Genomic DNA, 21298 nt, shown 5'->3' with positions numbered 1-21298 from the left:
AAGCACACAAGCACAACTCCCCGTAAAGCCTTTGATGCTGCAACCCTGTGATCCTTTAGCCCTCAGTGATCTCCGGGGGTCACCAAAGGTCAAAGATGAGAAGGGGGAAAAAAACAATTGGCTGGCCTCCTTCTCCCAACTCCCTCCACACTATGCCACACTCCCTGCTCAGCTGTGTCATTCTTCCCAGCATATGTGAATATGTGAGCATGGCGACGTGGGTTTGTGTATGTGTGTGTGGATCCACAGGCATGTGTGATTTCGCCAGCGGAGAGACGAGTGGAGAGACATCAGAGAGGACTAGCAGAGACACGCACACAAACGCACACACACACACACACACACACACACACACACACACACACACACACACACACTTGACCCCATTCATCTAAAACCTCAGACTCATATTCGAAATGTGTGAAGCAACATAGCATCATAAGGAGACGGAGTTGGAAAGTGAGAGAGCTAGATCAGAAAAAAGGGAGAGGAGATAATCGTTCTTATTCTCGATCAATGGTGAGAAAATGAGATGCAATAATACATAAACTGTGTGGGCCATGCGATTAGACTCCATTATTTCATGTGAAATTGCACTTTTATGTTCAGAGTTCAACACTGAAAAACAATAGAAGCCATTTAGAACTTCAATCCATAGATCATTTCTCTCCATTCATCACCAGAAAACAATCAGCCCTGCTCCATCATCCGTGGTGAGGTGATTGCTATTCTATGACAGCTCTCAAAAATCAAATGACAATGAAAAATCTGAATCCATAAGCATTTCAAAGCAGGATTAAGTAGAATATAGACTGCGATATAGGCCTATAGCAGCATCGCAGCACAGTGCTGGACATGTATGAATTTCTACATAGGCAAAAGGCACTATGAAAAAAGAAAGAGAAAAAAAAGAGCTAAATGTAAATATTCTCCAAAGCAATTACTTTAAGCCCTGCTGCTTAATTGCTGAGAGAAGAAGAAGAAGATCATTAGAACACTGGCTTGAAGGGGATTTTTATCTCTAACCTTCGGGGCGGCTATATTCTTTAGAATAATCTCACTCATCAGCCAGTGTCCAATCAGAGTCAGTCTACTCTACACACCATAGGTTTTCTGTTCTTTTGTTATTCTAGTATTTTAAAACCATCCTTTGCCACTTCAACAGAGGGAGCAGATAACATGAAAACACTGAGCTTGAAACCTCTTGTGATCCTGGCCTGCAGCTACTATTTTTTTGCATGTTCACCTATTTGTACAGTGAAGCATAGATTTGCCTTTTACAAATGTTTCCCTCTTGGGTCTAACAACTGCATGGTGTTGTTGAGAGCAGAGCTTTTGATGTGCTACAATCATCCCGGCAAACAAGATAACAGTCATTTGATAAGATCCTTAATGAACCGTATGTCAACACGTCTTGTAATCTCCATTTTGTTTTCCAATCACACACACACACACACACACACACACACACTATACTCTTTCTATACCTGTTAGAGTACAGCTGCCTAACAGTGGAACTCCCACTTTACTCTCAGTGTTTTTTTCTCTGCAACCCTCTTAGGGCCAAGATGAAGATTGAAAGAGAGGCCTGGGCGCCATGCATCACAAGGGCAGAGCCCTGCTAAAGAGATGGTATAGTGGACCCTTTAGTGTGCTGTTAAAAGCTAACTCAATACTTTCTGTAGCACTTCAAGCGAAGACGATAGCCTAAGCCTTCTGTTTGGCTTACTGCTGGGAGGCAGCTGTTGAAAAATCTGATCCACCCAGCATATTCCTTGTGGTTAGTTACTGCAGGTTTTTGAAGGATTGTTAAATGTCATGTTATCTCTGCCTCAAGCCTTCCGTAGCCTATGTAGAACTAAGGTACTTTCTGGTGAATTTTCTGACACACTCCTAACCCCTGACCACATTCCCCTGCCATTTTAGCTTGAAGGTTAACCAAGGAAGAAAAAAACACGGATAGCTGCTCTAGTGGAGACTGTTATTGCAAGAAATGAACAGCACTTTTTTTTGGTAAAAACAGATCTGGCAGGTTCAGGCCAAGCACTGAAGTACGAGTTGTTGTGAGTTGGTTGGCATGAGCTGTTTCATTCATGCCTCACAATCACTCACTTACAGCTGTGTGGCTATCAGTTGACTAGTAATGTCAATAATGTTGGGTTAGGGTGTACAGTACAGCCACTACAACCATTTAGTCCTCTCACTTCTACTGCGATATATTGTATATATACTGTATTTATTGATATTGCTAATGTAGTCGAGAATGAATGACTGAATGTATTTGTTCGTTAATGAAAGAATAGTTGACCACCAATTAACACAGCTTTAACTTAATCCTTCTCTTGAGCTGAAGCCCAAACTAAAAACTGCTTCAAAATGTCAACTCTAAACAAGAAACAAAAATGTAAGACTTGATGGTTTGATGCTTGGTATAATCCAAACATAACAGACCAAAGATTCACATTCATAGTCTTGGGGCACCACAAACACACACACACACACACACACACACACACACACACACACACACACACACACACACACACACACACACACACACACACACACACACACACACACACACACACACACACACACACACACACACACACACACACACACACACACACACACACACACACACACACACACACACACACACACACACACACACACACACACACACACACACACACACACACACACACACACACACACACACAGGCTTGATCCTCATTACAGCAAAAAAAAATGAAAGCACTCTAATGAGGATATGGACTCCACAGCATAGCAATTTAAGCACACACACACACACACACACACACACACACACACACACACACACACACACACACACACACACACACACACACACACACACACACACAGACACACACACACACACACACACACAGCTGCCCTTCACACTATGAGCCTCGGGGTGTGACAGGACGACGCGCCAAAAGAGGATTTGCGGTTAAAGGCTTTTGGGGAGGAGGGCGAGAGAGAGAGAGAGAGATAGGAGGAGTGGAGAAGAGTGCATTACATGGTGAATATTTCAATACTGAAGCATACCAATTGACTCCGGCTTACCAACAGATATACACACATAAAGGCATTAGCAGGGGCCATGTCTTATACAGCTATCTGTCTAGTCAGTGCTAGTCTAGATAGACAGAGAATGGGGTGATGGGTAAAGCTAATATAAAACCAATGGGGATCTGACAGACAAGCTGATTGCTGGCTAACCTGCTGTGATTGACTGAGCGGATCAAAAAGCAAACCAAGGCATCCCTTTAAATTTAAGACTATTTCATCAAACGGATAACTTCATACATCACTGATCCGACAATCTTACTCATGAGAGGCAAGCCTGTGTGAAACAGTTGTTATCGTATAAATCTAATAACGTTGAAGTACAAACAATGAGCTGTGTAGAGCTATATTACATGGATAAAGATACTATAGAAGGGACATATCGCCCATGCTATCGGTTCAATTTTCTGTTATTAAACTGTGACCTACTCCTGGGAATAGAGATGAAAGCGTAGACGAGACAAACAGAAGGGACATCGACGCAATAAAGCTGGCCCACTTTAATATGTAGCCTGCTGCACGGTTTCTCAAAATAAATTAAAATAAAAAAAAACTCCCTGTGCACGTGATAAATCTTATGTTCTATAATGATCTAACTAACCTGTGTGTATCAGCAGCTAATTTGCATTACCCCCCCACACCCTCCCATCTCCATTTTTCGTTTCAAGTTCTATCACCATAGATCCTCTTTGTTGTGAAGGGAGGGAATTATTTTACTGTACACTTCGGTGATCAGGATATTCTGATAGTCTACTCTTAAGGTATTGTACTATTTTCCAGTAAAAAATCCCCCACCAGATATAGTAACCTTATATCCTTCATTATTATTATGATCTTTTTTTCGACAGTTTGAGATCAAATCAAATTACACCTAAGGTCGGACTAAAAGCTGCGTTACTTTGGGACTTTTCGCTTATACCGTATTGAAATTCTGGGTAAAAATTTAAAAAAAAGAAAAAAAGGCGAGACTACATAGCTGTGGTGGATCTGTTGCTGCTTGCCACAAAGTTAGATGTGGCACAGTGTATGGGACTGAGGTGCCATGTTGCGAGGTCGGAGGAAAGCCAGAGGACATGAGGGGCCGGCTGCTGCTGGCCTGGCATGATGGCCGCCACATGCTGCTCGGGTCAGTAGGGAATGAGGCTACACAGTCAAGTGGCAGTGAGAGAGAGAGAGAGAGAGAGAGAGAGAGAGAGAGAGAGAGAGAGAGAGAGAGAGAGAGAGAGAAGGAGAGTGAAAGTAGCCCGCAGGAAAAAAACGGATTAACTTCAAAAACAATCAAAGTGTAGAGAGAGGGGGAGGGGAGGGGGTAGCTCTGGGCATTTGTGTGTCAATGCATCTGCTTATGCATTTGTATGTGTGTGTGTGTGTGTGTGTGTGTGTGTGTGTGTGTGTGTGTGTGTGTGTGTGTTTGTGTGTGTGTCCTTTCCATGGGGCTTATTGGGGGTGGGGGGCTAACGCTGCAGACAGTCCAGCAGACAGTTACATTGTCCCAGTTAGAGAGATGCGCTGGAAGCACTGGCTGTAATGTCGACACAATGGTTAAGCTGCATGTCTGTATATGTGTTTGCTTGTGTGTGTGTGTGTGTGTGTGTGTGTGTGTGTGTGTGTGTGTGTGTGTGTGTGTGTGTGTGTGTGTGTGTGTGTCCATCCATAGTTAGTGGCGTAGTGCAGTCTAGACCAGGGGGATCAAGTGTAATCTCTGCTTCACTGATAAGGCTGATGAGCACATTACTACACATGTTACTGTCAACACAATCTCCGCCATATATCGTTTAACCTTCACAATAGATTCATTGACAGCAATTACTAATAACTACATGTCTGTTTATTTAGAGTTTAAAAAAAGGGAATTATAATTGGTTACACTTTTCTGTAGTGGAAGCAGTTTTTCCTTGCAGTGGTCACACTGACCAATCATGAACACATGAACAATCTGCAGTCATTAGCGGTGTGTACAAACAGCACAGAGGAACACACATACAAACACACACACACACACACATACATACACACACACACACACACACACACACTGAGCAATTACTCTCACAGCGTCCTGAAAAACTCATCATATTTTTGGAATGTCTCTAAAGAGAATGAAAAAGTAGACCAGAGTGATTCCCATCCAAATGCATCACAGTTTAAAATGACGATGGCAGTGACTTTTATTTTGGAAATATTCCACGGTAAAAACTTTGATGAGAAGAAGATTGAGATTGACATCACATCAGACTCAGAGTTCCCTAGAGCGTTCACAGTTTTAACACGCCAGCCATATAGTGAGTAAGCCTTATGTTTTCAGATGAAGAGAGGACCCTCATCATCACTGCTAACAGTTGTGAGTATCTGAGAGGAAATCGCTATTTGTGTAAATATCCTAGTTGTTATAATAGTTCTTATACCCCTCGGAGGCAAAGAAAAAAGCATCAAACATGACAACTGAACGCACAGAACAAGTCAAGATTAAAGCATTTCTCGTTGCTCGACACTACTGTATTTGGGGTTTACTTGACGCGCTGTATTGTGTTTGACAGGCCTATGTTTAATTGCAAAAGATTGGGGGGGAATCAATATTAAGACGACAGACAAAATCACGCTGTTTGTAAACAAACCCAAGTTGCAGGCAAATTAAGTAATTATTTATTTTTCTTAGAATAGAACTGGCTCCCTCTTAACTCTATAACATTCAGAGACTGCTAATTAATTTACACCCCCCCCCCACTTCGCTCAACTCACACATACGCCCCATAACCACAATCAACACAACACAGGACACCCCCCTGCGACAGATTCAATTAAAATGACTTCATTACTCAGAGCTTTGAAAAACACTTCACTCTAAACAAAAGCAGATGCGCCTCCCAAAAACCTAGAAAGAAGACTGCTGGGAATCCTCTCTCTCTCTCTCTCTCTCTCTCTCTCTCTCTCTCTCTCTCTCTCTCTCTCTCTCTCTCTCTCTCTCTCTCTCTCTCTCTCTCTCTCTCTCTCTCTCTCTCTCTCTCTCTCTCAACCTAAGTAATCCAGAATCATGACAACACCAATGCGTTTTTCGGCTAGTTGTCGGACTGACGAAACGGGACAAGGTGGGACACGCCAACAAGCTAACGCAAGGATTGCCACTGTTTAAAGTAAAGCCATAATTATAACAACACTGTCTGCTACGAAACATCGAAGCAGGAAGAAGGGAAGAGGAGAGGAGGAAGAGAAACCTATTACAACCACTTCAGTCCTGAACAGTATCATAACCCCGGGCTATAACATCCTCTGGTCCCTCATAGTCTACTGTTTCCCATTATCTCATCTATTAACCAATGCCCTTAAAGTTTTCAGTTTCTTTTTTATCACCGCTCTCATTTGAAATTCCTTTCAAGGCAATAGTTCAATAAAGGGACTTTGAAAACCAAAGCTTCCCAGTTGAAAAAAGAGTCTTATGTTTGGTTATAATAATCCTACAATCGTTGAGCTCAACCAAGCCAAAGCCTGCCAGAGAACGAATTTTCCCATGATCCCCCCCTAAAACAAACTTGATTTTGTTGCCGCCTGAAAAGTTGACATTTGGTAAACACAAAGCATCAAATATGAAGCATAACAGACACAGAGACATACTGTACACACACATCAACACACACACATACACACACGGAATACACTGTACGTGTCATTTTGTGACAGGAATAAGGTCAGATATTAGGTTGCAAGCACCGAGCCAGAATTAGAACAAAGTAAAACTGATACTGTTCACTCTATACTGTACCCTTCATTACACACTTTCTCTCCCTCCAACACAATTTACACATATTCCCATTTTCTCTTTTACACATACAAAACTCGCCTAACCCCTCTCTCTCTCTCTCTCTCTCTCTACTCCCTCCATCCATCCAGTGATTTCACACAGTCCATCTGACACCCCAGTCCTGTACAGCATCTATGATATCATCAGACTGCCAGCTATGGCAGGCAGGCAGGCAGGCTGACATTACCGGCTGCCGGGACAGGAGAGGAGCCAGCATTGAGTGCACCTCCCACGAATACACACACACACACACACACGTGCATAGACAAATGCGCCACGTCAAAAGGAAACCTTGACGGTTTTATACAAAAATCAGAGCCTTGGTGGAATGACATAGTGTGTACATGTGAGCACTTTGTAACACAGCAGGAAGCACGTCGGGGTCAATGCTTCTGTTCTTCACAACACATACAAACAAGCAGAAACACACAAACACACAGACACACACACGTACACAACATACAGGGATTGCTTGCTCACCTGCACCTGCATGAAAGATCCCCGGTAGAAGCAGCATGCTGCAGCCGACAGGGCACTCCACAGACTACACCTCTCCGTCATGGTCGGGGGGTACACACACACCTTCCTCTGCTCAAACCTTTACTTCACCTCTCTTTCTCTTCTCTTCCCCAGTCTGTCTGCTGTCCTGTCCTCTTTCTCTCCAACTCACCCAGGGTGTCCAAGAAAATATCTTAAAACCCCCAGCCCCCTAACCCCCTATAGGCTTAAGCTTGTCCCACCCCTGCCAGCCTGGCTAAAAGCCCCTCAACATAGTGCCACCGCTACAAAAAAACCCAAGGCTACGAGGCTACAAGAGCGAACAGCACAGCCACAAGCAGCTCACTGGTGACCACATCAGCCTATTAGCCACGAGCAGGGGCTGATCCACTAACAGCTGCAAGTGATAACGGCCAGCGATGATACGGCAGCTCCTCCTGACATCTCCGCTTCTGCTGCTTCTCTCTTCCCTCTGCACCGGCTTCACTCCACACTGCTCTACCGCTCCTCTCACTATACTGCACTTGCTGCACTTCACGCGGCCGCTGCTAGGGATTACCTCATTGCTTTGCTGATGAAAGAAGTGTGGGTGGGGGGAGGGCGGACCAGAGGGAGAGAGAGAGAGAGAGAGAGAGATGGAGGGAGGGTGGGTGGGAGGGAGGGATGGATAGACGGAGGGGGGTGGGCACAGGGCGGAGAGAAGTGCTGTCGAATTTTTTTTGCGGGAGGAAAACCCCACCCCACCCACCCACCCGACCCCCGCTTCAGCCCTGAGACAATGATGGAAGGAACGTGGAGAAAGTGAGAAAAGATGGGAGGAAGGGAGAGTAACAAAAAAGATAATTATGAGACCGGGAGGATGAATGAATGAAGGTGCGGGAGGGTGGGAGGAGAGAATAGAGGAGTGCAGCCCAGCCTCCCAAAAGGAATCTAACCTTTCTTTTGCCGTGAAAGGAACCCAGCAGGGGGGCCTCCTCCCACCCCTCCATCCTCCACACACACACACACACACACACACACACACACACACTTGAATGCAAATTTACACCTCCTATTCCACCTACATGGCGAAACACACCACAATGTATTACTAGACCCAGGAGCTACAGAGCTTTGGGCTCCTGTGGTGCAATAATGTTGATAGATGTGTGTGTGTGTGTGTGTGTGTTAAAGAAAGAGAAAAAGAAATAGAGGGAGTCTGTGTGTGTGTGTGTGTGTGTGTGTGTGTGTGTGTGTGTGTGTGTGTGTGTGTGTGTGTGTGTGCAGCAGAATATAATGATGTGTCTCTAAAAAGCCACGCAGACTGCACCTAGACAGCTCATTATAAGCGGAAACACACAGGCAGGTGTTATAAGGATAACACAGTGGTTTTCACCGGCCAATTTCACACACGCACACACACACACACACACACATACCGGCAGGGAGATGTCAGGAGGGGCGGGGCTCTGTCTCCAGAGGCCGGAGTGAGTGACATCATTGAGGACGCTTTACCATAGCAACACTGCTAGGGAGCCTTGACAGCATCCAACATTCTGACGCTGCATTTAGTTTGGTCTGCACCAAAGCAGGGATAACGTAAGAGAGAGACGGAGAGAGAGACAGAGAGAGAGAGAGAGAGAGAGAGAAAAAGAAATGTACAACACGCTCCTTATTATTATTTATCTCCCTCTCTCTCTCTTTCTCTCTCTCTCTATTTTCCTTACGTTGTATTTGAGGTCATCTGTCAAATACACACACATGCAATCCTTTTGCTAATCTGCCTCTTGAATGCATAGCAGTGGACTGAGAGGCAGAGAGAAAAAGAAAGATAAGGCGCTATAAGACACAGGATGAATTGATTAACCTCAGTGTCTCCTCTCTTAACGTAATCTGGAGTGATCCAGCGCTGGTTTTGAACAGATTACACAGTGGGGACACAAATAATCTCATAAGAGGGGCCCTGCGCTTTCCCTCCCTCAATCCGCTGTAATACCACCACACCAAAAACAATCACAACATAACATACAATGCGTTACATCTGGCTGCTGAGCCTCATACACACACACACACACACACACACACACACACACACACACACACACACACACACACACACACACACACACACACACACACACACACACACACACACACACACACACACACACACACACACACACACACACACACACACACACACAGAAGGAAAACATATCTATCAACATTATTTCACCACAGGAACCCAAAGCTCTGTAGCCCCTAGGTCTAGTAATAGATGGTGGTGTGTTTCACCATGTAGGTGGCACAGACACACACAAAAAAAAAAAAAATATATATATATATATCACACAAAATGCATGCTGTGTGACAACATGATGTATGCAGGGTATTCAACAGCGCTCTATAGCTCCGAGCTTAGCATTCGAATTGGCAATGTTAGGGGCGTAATTCCCCAGTCAAGACAGGTCGTAATGAAAACGTAGTGCACTGTTAGGTGCATTAGCTAAAAGCCACTCCACCAAATGATACTTCTTGAAAAACATTTCCCCTTCTGTTATTATTACACCTCCCGGTCCATTTGAACAAGGACTTTTGATTTGTTTGCGAGTGAAAGACTCCTGTCATTGTTTTGAAGCCAGGCACATCCTGAATGCTACCAGCTCCTGTTTCCACATGTCATGCTGCATCCTCAGTTGAGTTAAGTCAAACAGACATGAAAAGGCTGCTGTGGGGAGCTGTGACTTTAAAGCATACAGTATAGTGAGTGGATTCACCCCCGACTGAGGCACACCATGTTCTCTGAAAAAATACTTGATACAGAGAAGAATATATTGCGCTCAAGTACTTGTATGAGGTAACACTAAAAGGAGGGGGTATTCTGGTACATCATGCATGCATAACTGGCTCTTTTTTTAGTTGCTTTTCCACAGCAAATCAGAATGACTACTGTATGCATTGATTTGGGGCTTACTGAATTGATTGAACTAGCAATATCATGGATCTCCTACTGACTTCCATAGTCAATTTACAATGTTCAGTTATCTGACTCTCAAATCATTTGAACTGATAACACAACCAAACAGTCCACAAGTCCAGGTTTGTAAACTGTTCAACAAGGTAGACATATCAGAGTCATGCATCAAACTCTTATTGTTGTTTCACTCTAGAGATAAATGCGGAGAATTTAACGGATATTACACAGTGCAGGTAATATCACCCAGATGTTTAAATTGAAGAGAATGAACTAGTCTCCACACAGACACAGGTTGTAAGACAAATGGTTCATTGGGTGCCTTTAGGAAGACTGAGGAGTAAAACGTTCCTACTTTAGTGTCCACACTTCATTACCCCATGCATCGTCTCTCTTGTTATTTTTCGGTCCTTACTTTGTTTGCTCTATTGCTTCTCTTTTTAAATCCTTTTATCCATCTTCCTTTCGGTTTCTGCTTTCACAACAAGGGCCTAGAAAAGATCTATATGAGCACTACTTTCACCATTCTCTTCTCTGTCTATTACTGTTATCCATCCCTCTTAACCTTGCTAACCTCCCCACCCAAGGTCTCATTGATTCTCTTAATAGATTTGTTGTGAGATTTACGTGATTCCGGAAAAAATAAAACATCCCTAAAAACACGTGTGATAGGTCTTGAATGTTCAGAATGTTTTGAACAATACAAGACTTATAAATATTTGGAAGCAATACAGAAACAGAATGCCAAACAGAGAGCCTTACTGCAGTATACTCCATCATATTTGTGTCACCGGCAGGAACATGAATTTAGTCTTTTCCTTAACATGAACAAAGACGAAAGGCACAAATCGTGTGGTGTTTAGAAAATGTCAGCAGAGAAAATGTCAGCAGAATGCAGGAAATGAAGTGTTTGACACTGAAAATGACCCTGTGCTTAATGAGCCACCTAATGTTGAAACGAAACCTACGCCCATCACTCTATCCTCTATCAAGCCTTTCTCCACCCCTTCTTATCACCGCTCCCTCTCCCCCCTTATCCCGACCTTTCATCGCTAGCCTAACCTCCTCTATCTCTCTCTCTCTCTCTTTCTCTGATCCCTGTCTTTCCCCTCCTGTCCTTCCCCTCTCCTCCACCTTCCCCTCCTTCCAGACCTCTATCCATCTATCTCTCCATCTCCTCTTGCTCCGAGGCGGTCTTCAGTTAAATATTAATTAGTGAGGCCCGTCCCGCAGGCTGATAGGGGAGCACAATGGAGAATCCCTGCATGTGCCTGCAAGCATCGCGCTAATCAAAGGAGTGTGTTTGTGTGCATGTGTGTTATAAATAGATACACACACACAGATAGTAAGTGTGAGAGGGGGACAGAGTAAAATGTGTGTACGTGCATCTGTGTGTGTGTGTGTGTGTGTTTAAGATTAAACAGGACGCACTGCGGGGAGATCAAGATTTTTCGGTGTGTGTGTGTGTGTGTGGGTCTTAGTGAGCACACATGCCTGACCAAAAACAAAGGCCTGGCTCCGTTGGGGGTTAGGAGGGTACAGCTAATGATCTGTCTCTGTGTGTTTGTGTGTGTGTGTGTGTGTGTGTGTGTGTGTGTGTGTGTGTGTGTGTGTGTGTGTGTGTGTGTGTGTGTGTGTGTGTGTGTGTGTGTGTGTGATCGTGTAAGATTGTCATCCGTGTGTCTTCACAGGGTGTGGACCTCATTCGCCGACTGGTTAATCCGTATCGAACCAGCAGATATGTGTTTCAAAGGCAGTTTGAAACATCAGTAACGATGCAGCGATGGGGAAGAGGCCTGCTGGAAATGCACCTCGACTTTGCTCCTCACAGACGTGTGGAAAAATATTAATTTAGGTGTGAAATAGCGCAATTAAAAATGCTCTCCTGCTTTAATCGCATTAAAACGACTTCACCCTATATACGCAAATGTGTTGCTGTAGCAACTAGACACGTCTAAAGGCCAGGACACACCAGCCCGATAATCGCCGTCGTCAAAAAAAAAGACGAATCTGTTTGGTGTGTGCCGTGACGTCGGCCGACGTAGAGGTCGTCGGGCTTGTTTTGAGCCTGTCGGCCGCCGATTGAACATGTTCAATCGGCGGCCGACCGTCTTTCATTTGGAGCAATTTGATTGGTGGAGGGCTAGCGAATCAGTGAAGCCCGGAAGTGAGGCGGGTAGCACAAACAGCTAACAACAGCTAGCCATCGTTTTAATGTGTTTGTTCGTTTCGTTTTGAGAGTACTCACATGCATCAACCCTTGTTGACTGCTCGACACCATGCTCGACACTCTCTGCTAAAAATTGTGCTCTTATGGTCCATAAATATAAATACGTATTTCTATCTATGTTTATGCACTAGAGAGATGTCCAATCATTTCCGGCTTTCGTATTTTTTCGGGCCACAATACAGATTAGCGCCGCCTGCTGTTGTGGAGACATTACGTCCCGCGAGCGTACGGAAAATGTAACAGTCGTCTCGGTGTGTTCTTTAGCAGCGACGGGAAGCTGGAGCTTCCTGAAACGGCCGACTCCATTTTTTTTGACGACGGCGATTATCGGGCTGGTGTGTCCTGGCCTTTAAGCGTGGATAAAGCAGTGCGTAGACAGATCAATGCGTTATTATTCTCTTGCCTGGAACAACGCTCAGCGACTGACCTTGAAGAGGGTGGACAAAATAACAGAAACAAATGAAAACACGATAACATCAGAGATTTGATTCAACTCAATGGGTCTTTTTGAGATTGTAGTTTGTGAAGCAAGTGTCTTCCAGTCAGTGTTGCTTATGGTAGTCCTCTATGCTTATGTACCTTTTCCTGTGCTTTGATATGGTATTCGGATGTTTGAGACTTTTATCATTATTTTCAACAATTTGTGACTGCATGCTTCAGGAGTTCAGGTGCCAGGCAGTGACTGACCTGCATTGCAAATCACCTTTACAAAAGGCAGCGAGACAATTAGTCCTTCAAAGTTGGAAACCCAATTAGCAGAGTGTGCTTTCTGACAGTCAGCTGTTTTAGTTTTGGCCGCACTATAGTGGCTTGGCTTCAGGCAGGGGATGGCAATGTTGGCAGCTATCGGATAGATGTGGTCACGATAACCATGGTGCCCAGATGATGAATCATGACGACTTTGGTCCTATTGTGCCACCTGCTAGTTCAATGTTTCAAAGTGATTTAAATAGAGAAATCTGTCATGATCTGTTGGTTCCTGCAAACTAGTATTTGTACTGCATTTTAGAGTGTTTCTGTTATTTTGTCCATGTTCTGAGAGTCAAATATAATACACAAAGAGATGGCTCTGTGCCATTAAACGTTATAGTCCATTTCTTGGTCCCTTTTCTCTTTATTGGCCAAAATAAACTGATGTATGCAAAACATCCAAGAAACAAATGGCATTTCCATAAACACAGTGTCTGCTCTGGGCCTTTCTCAGTCTGTGTGTGGTGAAAGAACAGTAAATAAAGACTTTCCAGGGGTGTGTGTTACCCAGGGCCAACCCTGACAGTTTACACCCCCGCTCATTTACAGAGGCGCCACATTAATTCAATCTACTGTTAAAGTCAAACACACACACACACACACACACACACACACACACACACACACACACACACACACACACACACACACGCGTACATGCACCCGCAGGGCACTGCCCAAATTAAATCATGCAGCAGGCACACAGACACATACAGGTTCTGGAAATTCAAACCATTCGCGTAATCACACATGCAGTACCACACACAGCTGAGCCCCTACACACACGCGCGCACAGATTTTTTTTGGTGTGTGAGTGTAGTGCCAGACATATGTTAATAAACCTCATATGAACCAACCCTGTTCCACACCCCATCTTGCCCCCACCCCCCCCCACTCCCACTCCAGCCAAAGTAGCACCAAACCACGAAACAAGACAGGAGACAAAGCAGGGCTGGGCTGCAGGCGAAAAAACAAAAATGCAAAATTACACACTTCATACACACACACACACACACACACACACACACACACACACACACACACACACACACACACACACACACACACACACACACACACACACACACACACACACACACACACACACACACACACAATTTTAAAAACAAGCTGGCACTTGGCCTGTTTTTCACTGACCCCAACAATTTACTTTTTACACCCTTCACTAAACGTCACAAAAACAAAAACAAGAGGATATTGCTTGACCAGCCGTGTGTCCACATGAAAAATGAATGATGATGGATATTTTATGATAACGGCTAAAAGATGAATAGCTTGCCACCCAGAGTGCTTCAGGGCTTCGCTTACTGATTGCATATTTTTTCTTTGACCATATTCGGAGCACATCGGTTCTGTCTGTTCTTTTTTGTTTCTGACTACTGAGTTTACATGTGAGTGCGAGCGTATGTGACAAACCACCAGAGGAAAGGGGAGGGGGGGGGGGACGACACTGGGCCTGGTCTCTCCCATTATAACAGGGAACACCCAGGCCAACTCCTGATTTAAACATCAGCTGTCATAAATGTTTCAGAGAAATGGAAGGAGACAGAGAGGTGGCTGGCAGCTCTCAGTGAGTGGGTGGGTGGTGGTGGTGGGAGGGGCTGGTGTGTGGCGCGTGGTGGCAGCGAGGAAAGGGAAAGCAGGAGGAACACATTTTCGGGTGACAAAAACAAGTGTGGGGGTATGAAACACAAGGAGGTGGGTTGGGGTTGGAAAGGAGCAAACGTTTATCCTGCTTCTATATCGGTTTTACATTTGACTGGTTTTCTTGTTGTGATGTTATCTAATATTGCTAATACATTATACATACATACATTTTTTTGCATGGTTCACTAAAGTTTCTTAAAATGACACTAATATGCTACATAGCTACATACATTCTGATGCTATTTAGGATTTGTTCACATCAGGTTTATGTGCAAAAAACAACAGCCTCTATTCTCAATTAGGAGAAATCTAGTCAAGGGAAAAAAACAACATTAAAATCCTTTACAAGGGAGAGGGCAGTGTGGTGGGATTGAACTCTAGTCAATGTGTTATGGTCGGGATGAGGTAGTTGCTTATATTTGTTTTACAAAAGAGGAGAGCAGGTCAGGGTCATAGGAGAAGGCTTTTACCACCTCTCCTGCGATGTCTAATCGATTGAAGAACAGATCCCAGGAGCTCAGCCTTTCACTCCAGTATTTACCCTCCATCTCTCTTTCACTTCCTTACTCCCTTCTTCTCACTTCCCACTTTTGCTCTCAGTTTAAAATCCAAATATCTGTATCAAAGTTGCTGTGTATACACAAAGCTTGAATTCTTATCATACAACTCCAAGGACATGAAACATGTTCTCAGGCTCTCTGATCTTTAAAGTAGCTCACAACAGCCAGGGTATGGCGCCACCTACTGGACGTAGTGCACACTGCTTGCTGGCTTGCACACTAGTGCTGACATTAGCAGCACTTCACTCAAAAATTCGATTACCTAAATGGCAGAGTGAATTAGGCTAAATGCAGAGTGAGTGAGCCTGCTGAAACGAGCGCAACTGTCAAAAGACTTGGGGGCTAATAATCAGCCACAATTACATCTGAGCGTTTGCATTATAACAATAATTTAATTCAATTTTATGAGAGGGAGGAGGAAATTCCAACTAAGCTGCTGGTGCAGGCTGAAAACTACAGCTCTGGCATCTCAGGCATAAGATGTGTGTACATGTGTGTCAATGACAGAATACAGGAAATGACTATGGGAAAGGCAAAACAACTGCTGTTTTTGCCTCATCATGTTCTTTACTTTCATCATGATTACCAGTGGTGGACAAAGTGCTACGGAGGGATTTAATCAAGCACCTGTATTGTACATGTATTGATAGTTTTCTTGCACAAAACAGTAATTGTTGGTTTTGAAATATGTATTTAATAGTACAATTTAAGGAGTTGCTTTTTTGAAAAAAGGGCAACAGTTGGATGTGTACAAAGACTCATCATTTACAGTAATTGTGTGTCAGTATAAAATTTCATAATTTGGCCATAATCTGGAAGACTTTTGGTCAGGGACATAGAGCAAGAAGGATTATTTTGGAAAAATATAAACACACACACACACACACACACACACACACACACAAACAAGCACATTTATCTGTATAATCATAATCATACATGTATTTGGTGATGGGACAGGTGCGTATACAGATACACACACACCCCTGGTCATAGAGCAGCCTTACCTGGACACATTCCGTCTGGCTGCTCTCTGTTGGCTCCATGCGGCTGCTGGAGGGAAAATAAAAAAGAAGGGGGAAAAAAGAGATGAAAGAGGACAAATGTTTGGCAATGTAACAACAGCAAAAAAGGCTGTGTAGACCTCTGTTAAAATTGCTTCAATAACACACAACATGTACACTATAGTACACACGCTTGCTCTTTTTTTGTCTTTGATCTGGTCTCAGTAACAGGTGCAGTCAGTGCATGTTATACAGCAGAACAGCAACACGCCTGTAATTCCCACAACCCACCTCTCCGGGCGAGTTAAGTATTGCTTCATGGAAAAAAATGCACAGATAACAAACCCCACTGAGGGTCTAGGGTTGCTGAATATGTGCTAGCTGGCCTCTCTAAAACCTCTCTCGGGCGCCATAACTCACACTTTTTTACACTCACGACCTCACAACGGAACTGGGATCATGTGTCAAAAACCCCGCTGTGCCTAAAGAAGTCTCGGGAGCCATATAGTGCTCTGCTTGCTTTGTGATGCTGAGTGAGTGCTGGTTAAAAGGGGGCAATTACACCCCCAGACATGTTTGGAGATCAATCAGCAACGGCTCCCAATTGCACGATGGGGTCTCACAGGGCCCAGAGCGAAAAAAAAAAAACTGTGTTCGAAAAAGACCACAGAGAGGCCAGATCAAAGGGCTACTACACATCATGGCAGTGCATGGGCTGGGGAATGTTAATAGGTCCCACGGCATATAGCAGCCTACATTCTTTTACCCAAGCAGCAACTGTGCTTTAACAGATATAAAAAAATGGTTGTATTAATGTTAATATTTGCACTGATAACACCAGCGTTTCTCATGAAAGAATGTAACCGAGCTGAAAATATTTAAAAAAATAGCGATCATACGTGGGATGGCTAGGATACATATACACCGTGTTCCAAATTATTATGCAAATTGGATTGAAGTGTCATAAAGATTTAATGTTTTGTTTTTCAATTAAACTCATGTATGGTATTGTGTCTCAGGGCGCTTTGGATCGTTGAAATCAATCTCATACACCTGTGATAATTAGTTTGCCATGTGAGCCCAATCAAAGGAAATCTACTTAAGGACGTTCCACATTATTAAGCAGGCCACATGTTTCAAGCAATATGGGAAAGAAAAAGGATCTCTCTGCTGCCGAAAAGCGTCAAGTAGTGCAATACCTTGGACAAGGTATGAAAACAATAGATATTTCAAAGAAACTGAAGCGTGATCATCGTACTGTGAAGAGTTTTGTGGCTGATTCAGAGCACAGACGGGTTCGTACAGATAAAGGCTTAATGAGGAAGATTTCTGCCAGACAAATTCATTGGATTAGGAGAGCAGCTGCTAAAATGCCATTACAAAGCAGCAGACAGGTATTTGAAGCCGCTGGTGCCGCTGGAGTCCCGCGAACCTCAAGGTGTAGGATCCTCCAGAGGTTTGCAGTTGTGCATAAACCTATTATTCGGCCACCCCTAAACAATGCTCACAAGCAGAAACGGTTGCACAGGGCTCAGAAATGCATGAAGACTAATTTTATAACAGTCTTGTTTACTGATGAGTGCTGTGCAGCCCTGGATGGTCCAGATGGATGGAGTAGTGGATCGTTGGTGAATGGCCACCATGTCCCAACAAGGCTGCGACGTCAGCAAGGAGGTGGCGGAGTAATGTTTTGGGATGGAATCATGGGGAGAGAGCTGGTAGGCCACTTTAGGGTCCCTGACGGTGTGAAAATGACCTCGGCAAAGTATGTTGAGTTTCTGACTGACCACTTTCTTCCGTGGTACAAAAAGAAGAACCGTGCCTTCCGTAGTGAAATCATCTTCATGAATTACAATGCACCATCTCATGCAGCAGAGAATACCTCTGTCATTGGCTGCTATGGGCATAAAAGGAGAGAACCTCATGGTATGGCCCCAATCTTCCCCTGACCTCAACCCTATTGAGAACCTTTGGAGCATCCTCGAGCAAAAGATCTATGAGGTTGGGAGGCAGTTCACATCAAGACAGCAGAAAATATCATTTGCATAATAATTTGGAACGCAGTGTAGGCTTGGAAAACATACAGAACACCAGACAGAGGCCTTCAAGCACTGTAGAGGAGCTGAATACAATGTGGAGCATACCAGTCGGAGTATAAACACTCATTCACATGCCTTTCATTAATGTTCTGAAAGTATGGAACATGGTGTACACTATATCCCTGCAAATCAGATTTGGATATTTAAAGTAAATAATCTAGAAGCAAAAACAATCACTCCGCGTAATCTTTACTCTACAAGCACTACATCTGTCCATTCTGTTGCAAGCAGCAACAACATGAATGTCCAACCTGGAAAATGGATTGGGCATACAGTATATGCTTCAAATGCTTACAGTACATGGTTTTTTCTATTGAAAGTTTTTCACAGGTTGCCATGCTTTATGTTTAAAAAATTGTAAAAACCACTGAGAGTAATTTGAGATTTTGAGCAATACTAAACTGACTTTAAATGGGCAGTAGGGCCGCCTGCTAAAAAGAGTGTTAATAGTAGCAGAGTATTTTCTAATGTGCAGGTTATATTCTTCATTAATGAATTCATAGATGTTTGCCTCAAGGTCATAACATTGTGAAAATGTATTGAGATCAAAGGTCATGGGTGATGTATTCAAAGTGCTTGTTTTATCCGACTAATAGCCCACAAACTAGACAATATTCATTTCAATGCTGACACCAGAAACTGTTTGTCATGATTTACCCAACGTTAACATTGGGTTTATAAGTGCCCATGAAGATTGGTTGTACATGGTTTTGTTACATGAGGGACAATAAGGATAAGGAACAAACCCCGTAATTATGCAAGATGGGCAGACTATCACATAAACCCATGAACGAATGCAATGGGGATTTAATTTCTGAGACAGATCTTACTAGCCACCTATAAGGCATCCTCAACACTGTCTGAGAACTAATGTGTAAAATGATAACCCACAGAAAAAAACAGGCACATTCAAACAAAGAAGTGAAGGGCTGCACTTTGGACAGGATGGGAACAGGAAAGGGAAATGGACAGTAGGATGGCGAGAGAGAGACACACACACACACACACACACACACACACACACACACACACACACACACACACACACACACACACACACACACACACACACACACACACACACACAGCTAGAGCTCTTTATGTGCCCATACTGAACCTGCAGTAGCCTATACCGTATATTTCCCACGGTCCCTGGGCTGAACTAATGGGCTGATGCTGCACGCTCGCACATGCGCATGCCAGCACAAACTCAGTACGCGCGCTCGCACACACACACACACACACACACACACACACACTGGCACACACGAATACCACTGTAACACGATACACGCACTCTGCTATCAGGCATGCAATGTTGGAGGCAGAGCAGACCTTGGCATGTCATGGGAAAGCAGCGAGAAAATGTAATCTGCTCGGAGAGGGGTGGTGGAGGGGGCCACCTTTCAGGAATTACAGTGTATTTTCCCTCAAACTATAAAATAAACTTCTGACTTTGTACGAACGAAAACTCTCCGCAACGTTATGAAACACCCATAACGAACACAGACACAAATATAGCGCACGAGGGTCTCCTGTGTGTCAAAACAAATCAATGCAAAATGAGAAAACATCAAGAGCAACAGGGCGGCAGCTTTAGAGCAGCATCATCTGATCGATAAAAAGAATCGATGTTACCTGCAAGCCCTTGAAATGTGAAGTAATGAATCCTGTTAGCTCCTCACCTCACGCCCATCGCCCGGGACAGCTCCTTTACACAGCGAAGTCAGCACAAAACTGTGTGAAGTTTGAAGCGCTCAACTTCACAGGCGCGGCACGTCTAAACGCATTTATAAACCGATTTGCGCCCCCTGGTTTACGCACTGAGCATGGCCGTATTCATGAGGTCAGAGGTTAGGCCTAGTAGATATTAGATTATTTTCCTTAGAACTGATCACTGTTGTATGAGTCGCTAAATGATTTTGACATAAACACCCAAATCTATAAGACGCCTTCACTGGTTGCAGTTTTTTTCAATGCATTTTCTTCATCTATCCTTCTGACATAAAATATTTTTTATTTCCATACCTTCCTCAGAACCGGGCCTCATAGTCAGGCCGAGCAGAATCCGCCTTAACAATCACTTCATGGATTAATTCTAGCATATACCTTTTTCTTTATTCCCTTAGCATATTCTCATTCATACTTTCATTAGCAGGACAATAACCTACTATGCATACCCCAAAAGGTCTGGGTAAAACTGTAAGAAGATATGTCCATAAATAAACGGCCCTCTCCCCTCCTATAACTTCCTCAATGGCCGCAAAAAAAGAAAAGAAGGAAGGACAATTGACTGTTCACATCAAAGACAACTTAAACAAAAGAAAGAGAAAAACTTACTCGTCAGAGTTTTGTTCTCCTTTGTTTTCTCCATCCGTCAGCACTCTATCTGTCTCTAACCCATCTTGCTCATGAGCCCTGGTTTGTTCATTCTTCTTGCTGAGTGGAGGTGTTGAATTCATCCCAGGGATCAAGCCTTCCCCTGCCTGTGCAATGATGCCTTGCCTGTCACAAGTCTCTGGTGGCACTACTGCACTAGAGCCCCTAGATGGCGACACACTCTCTTCACAGGCAGATGTGGGGCCGGTTGTGTTGTTAGGGGAGTTTGTGACATCATCAGTTTCATGTGTAGTTTCAGGCTGGC

At 43.9% G+C, this 21298-nt stretch overlaps 1 protein-coding gene across 1 annotated transcript in view; it reads right to left on the bottom strand.

Annotated features, from left to right (window-relative positions):
• sh2d3ca (SH2 domain containing 3Ca) overlaps positions 1-21032 on the bottom strand; it is a gene marked incomplete at its 3' end in the record, with an annotated part of 50200 nt that extends 29168 nt beyond the window's left edge. The window contains exons 1-2 of the mRNA XM_080047053.1: positions 20995-21032; positions 16559-16604 (exon numbers count right to left, since the gene is read on the bottom strand). Coding sequence (XP_079903179.1) covers positions 16559-16597 — 39 coding nt within the window. The 5' untranslated portion in view covers positions 16598-16604; positions 20995-21032. The remainder of the gene's footprint in view (positions 1-16558; positions 16605-20994) is intronic.
• Between the last annotated feature and the right edge of the window lie 266 nt (positions 21033-21298).

Source organism: Ammodytes marinus, assembly GCF_949987685.1.
Source record: "Ammodytes marinus genome assembly, chromosome: 18".
Lineage (NCBI taxonomy): Eukaryota > Metazoa > Chordata > Actinopteri > Uranoscopiformes > Ammodytidae > Ammodytes > Ammodytes marinus.
The sequence above is the reverse complement of the archived record's forward strand: the minus strand, read 5'-3'. Positions and strand labels throughout refer to the sequence as shown.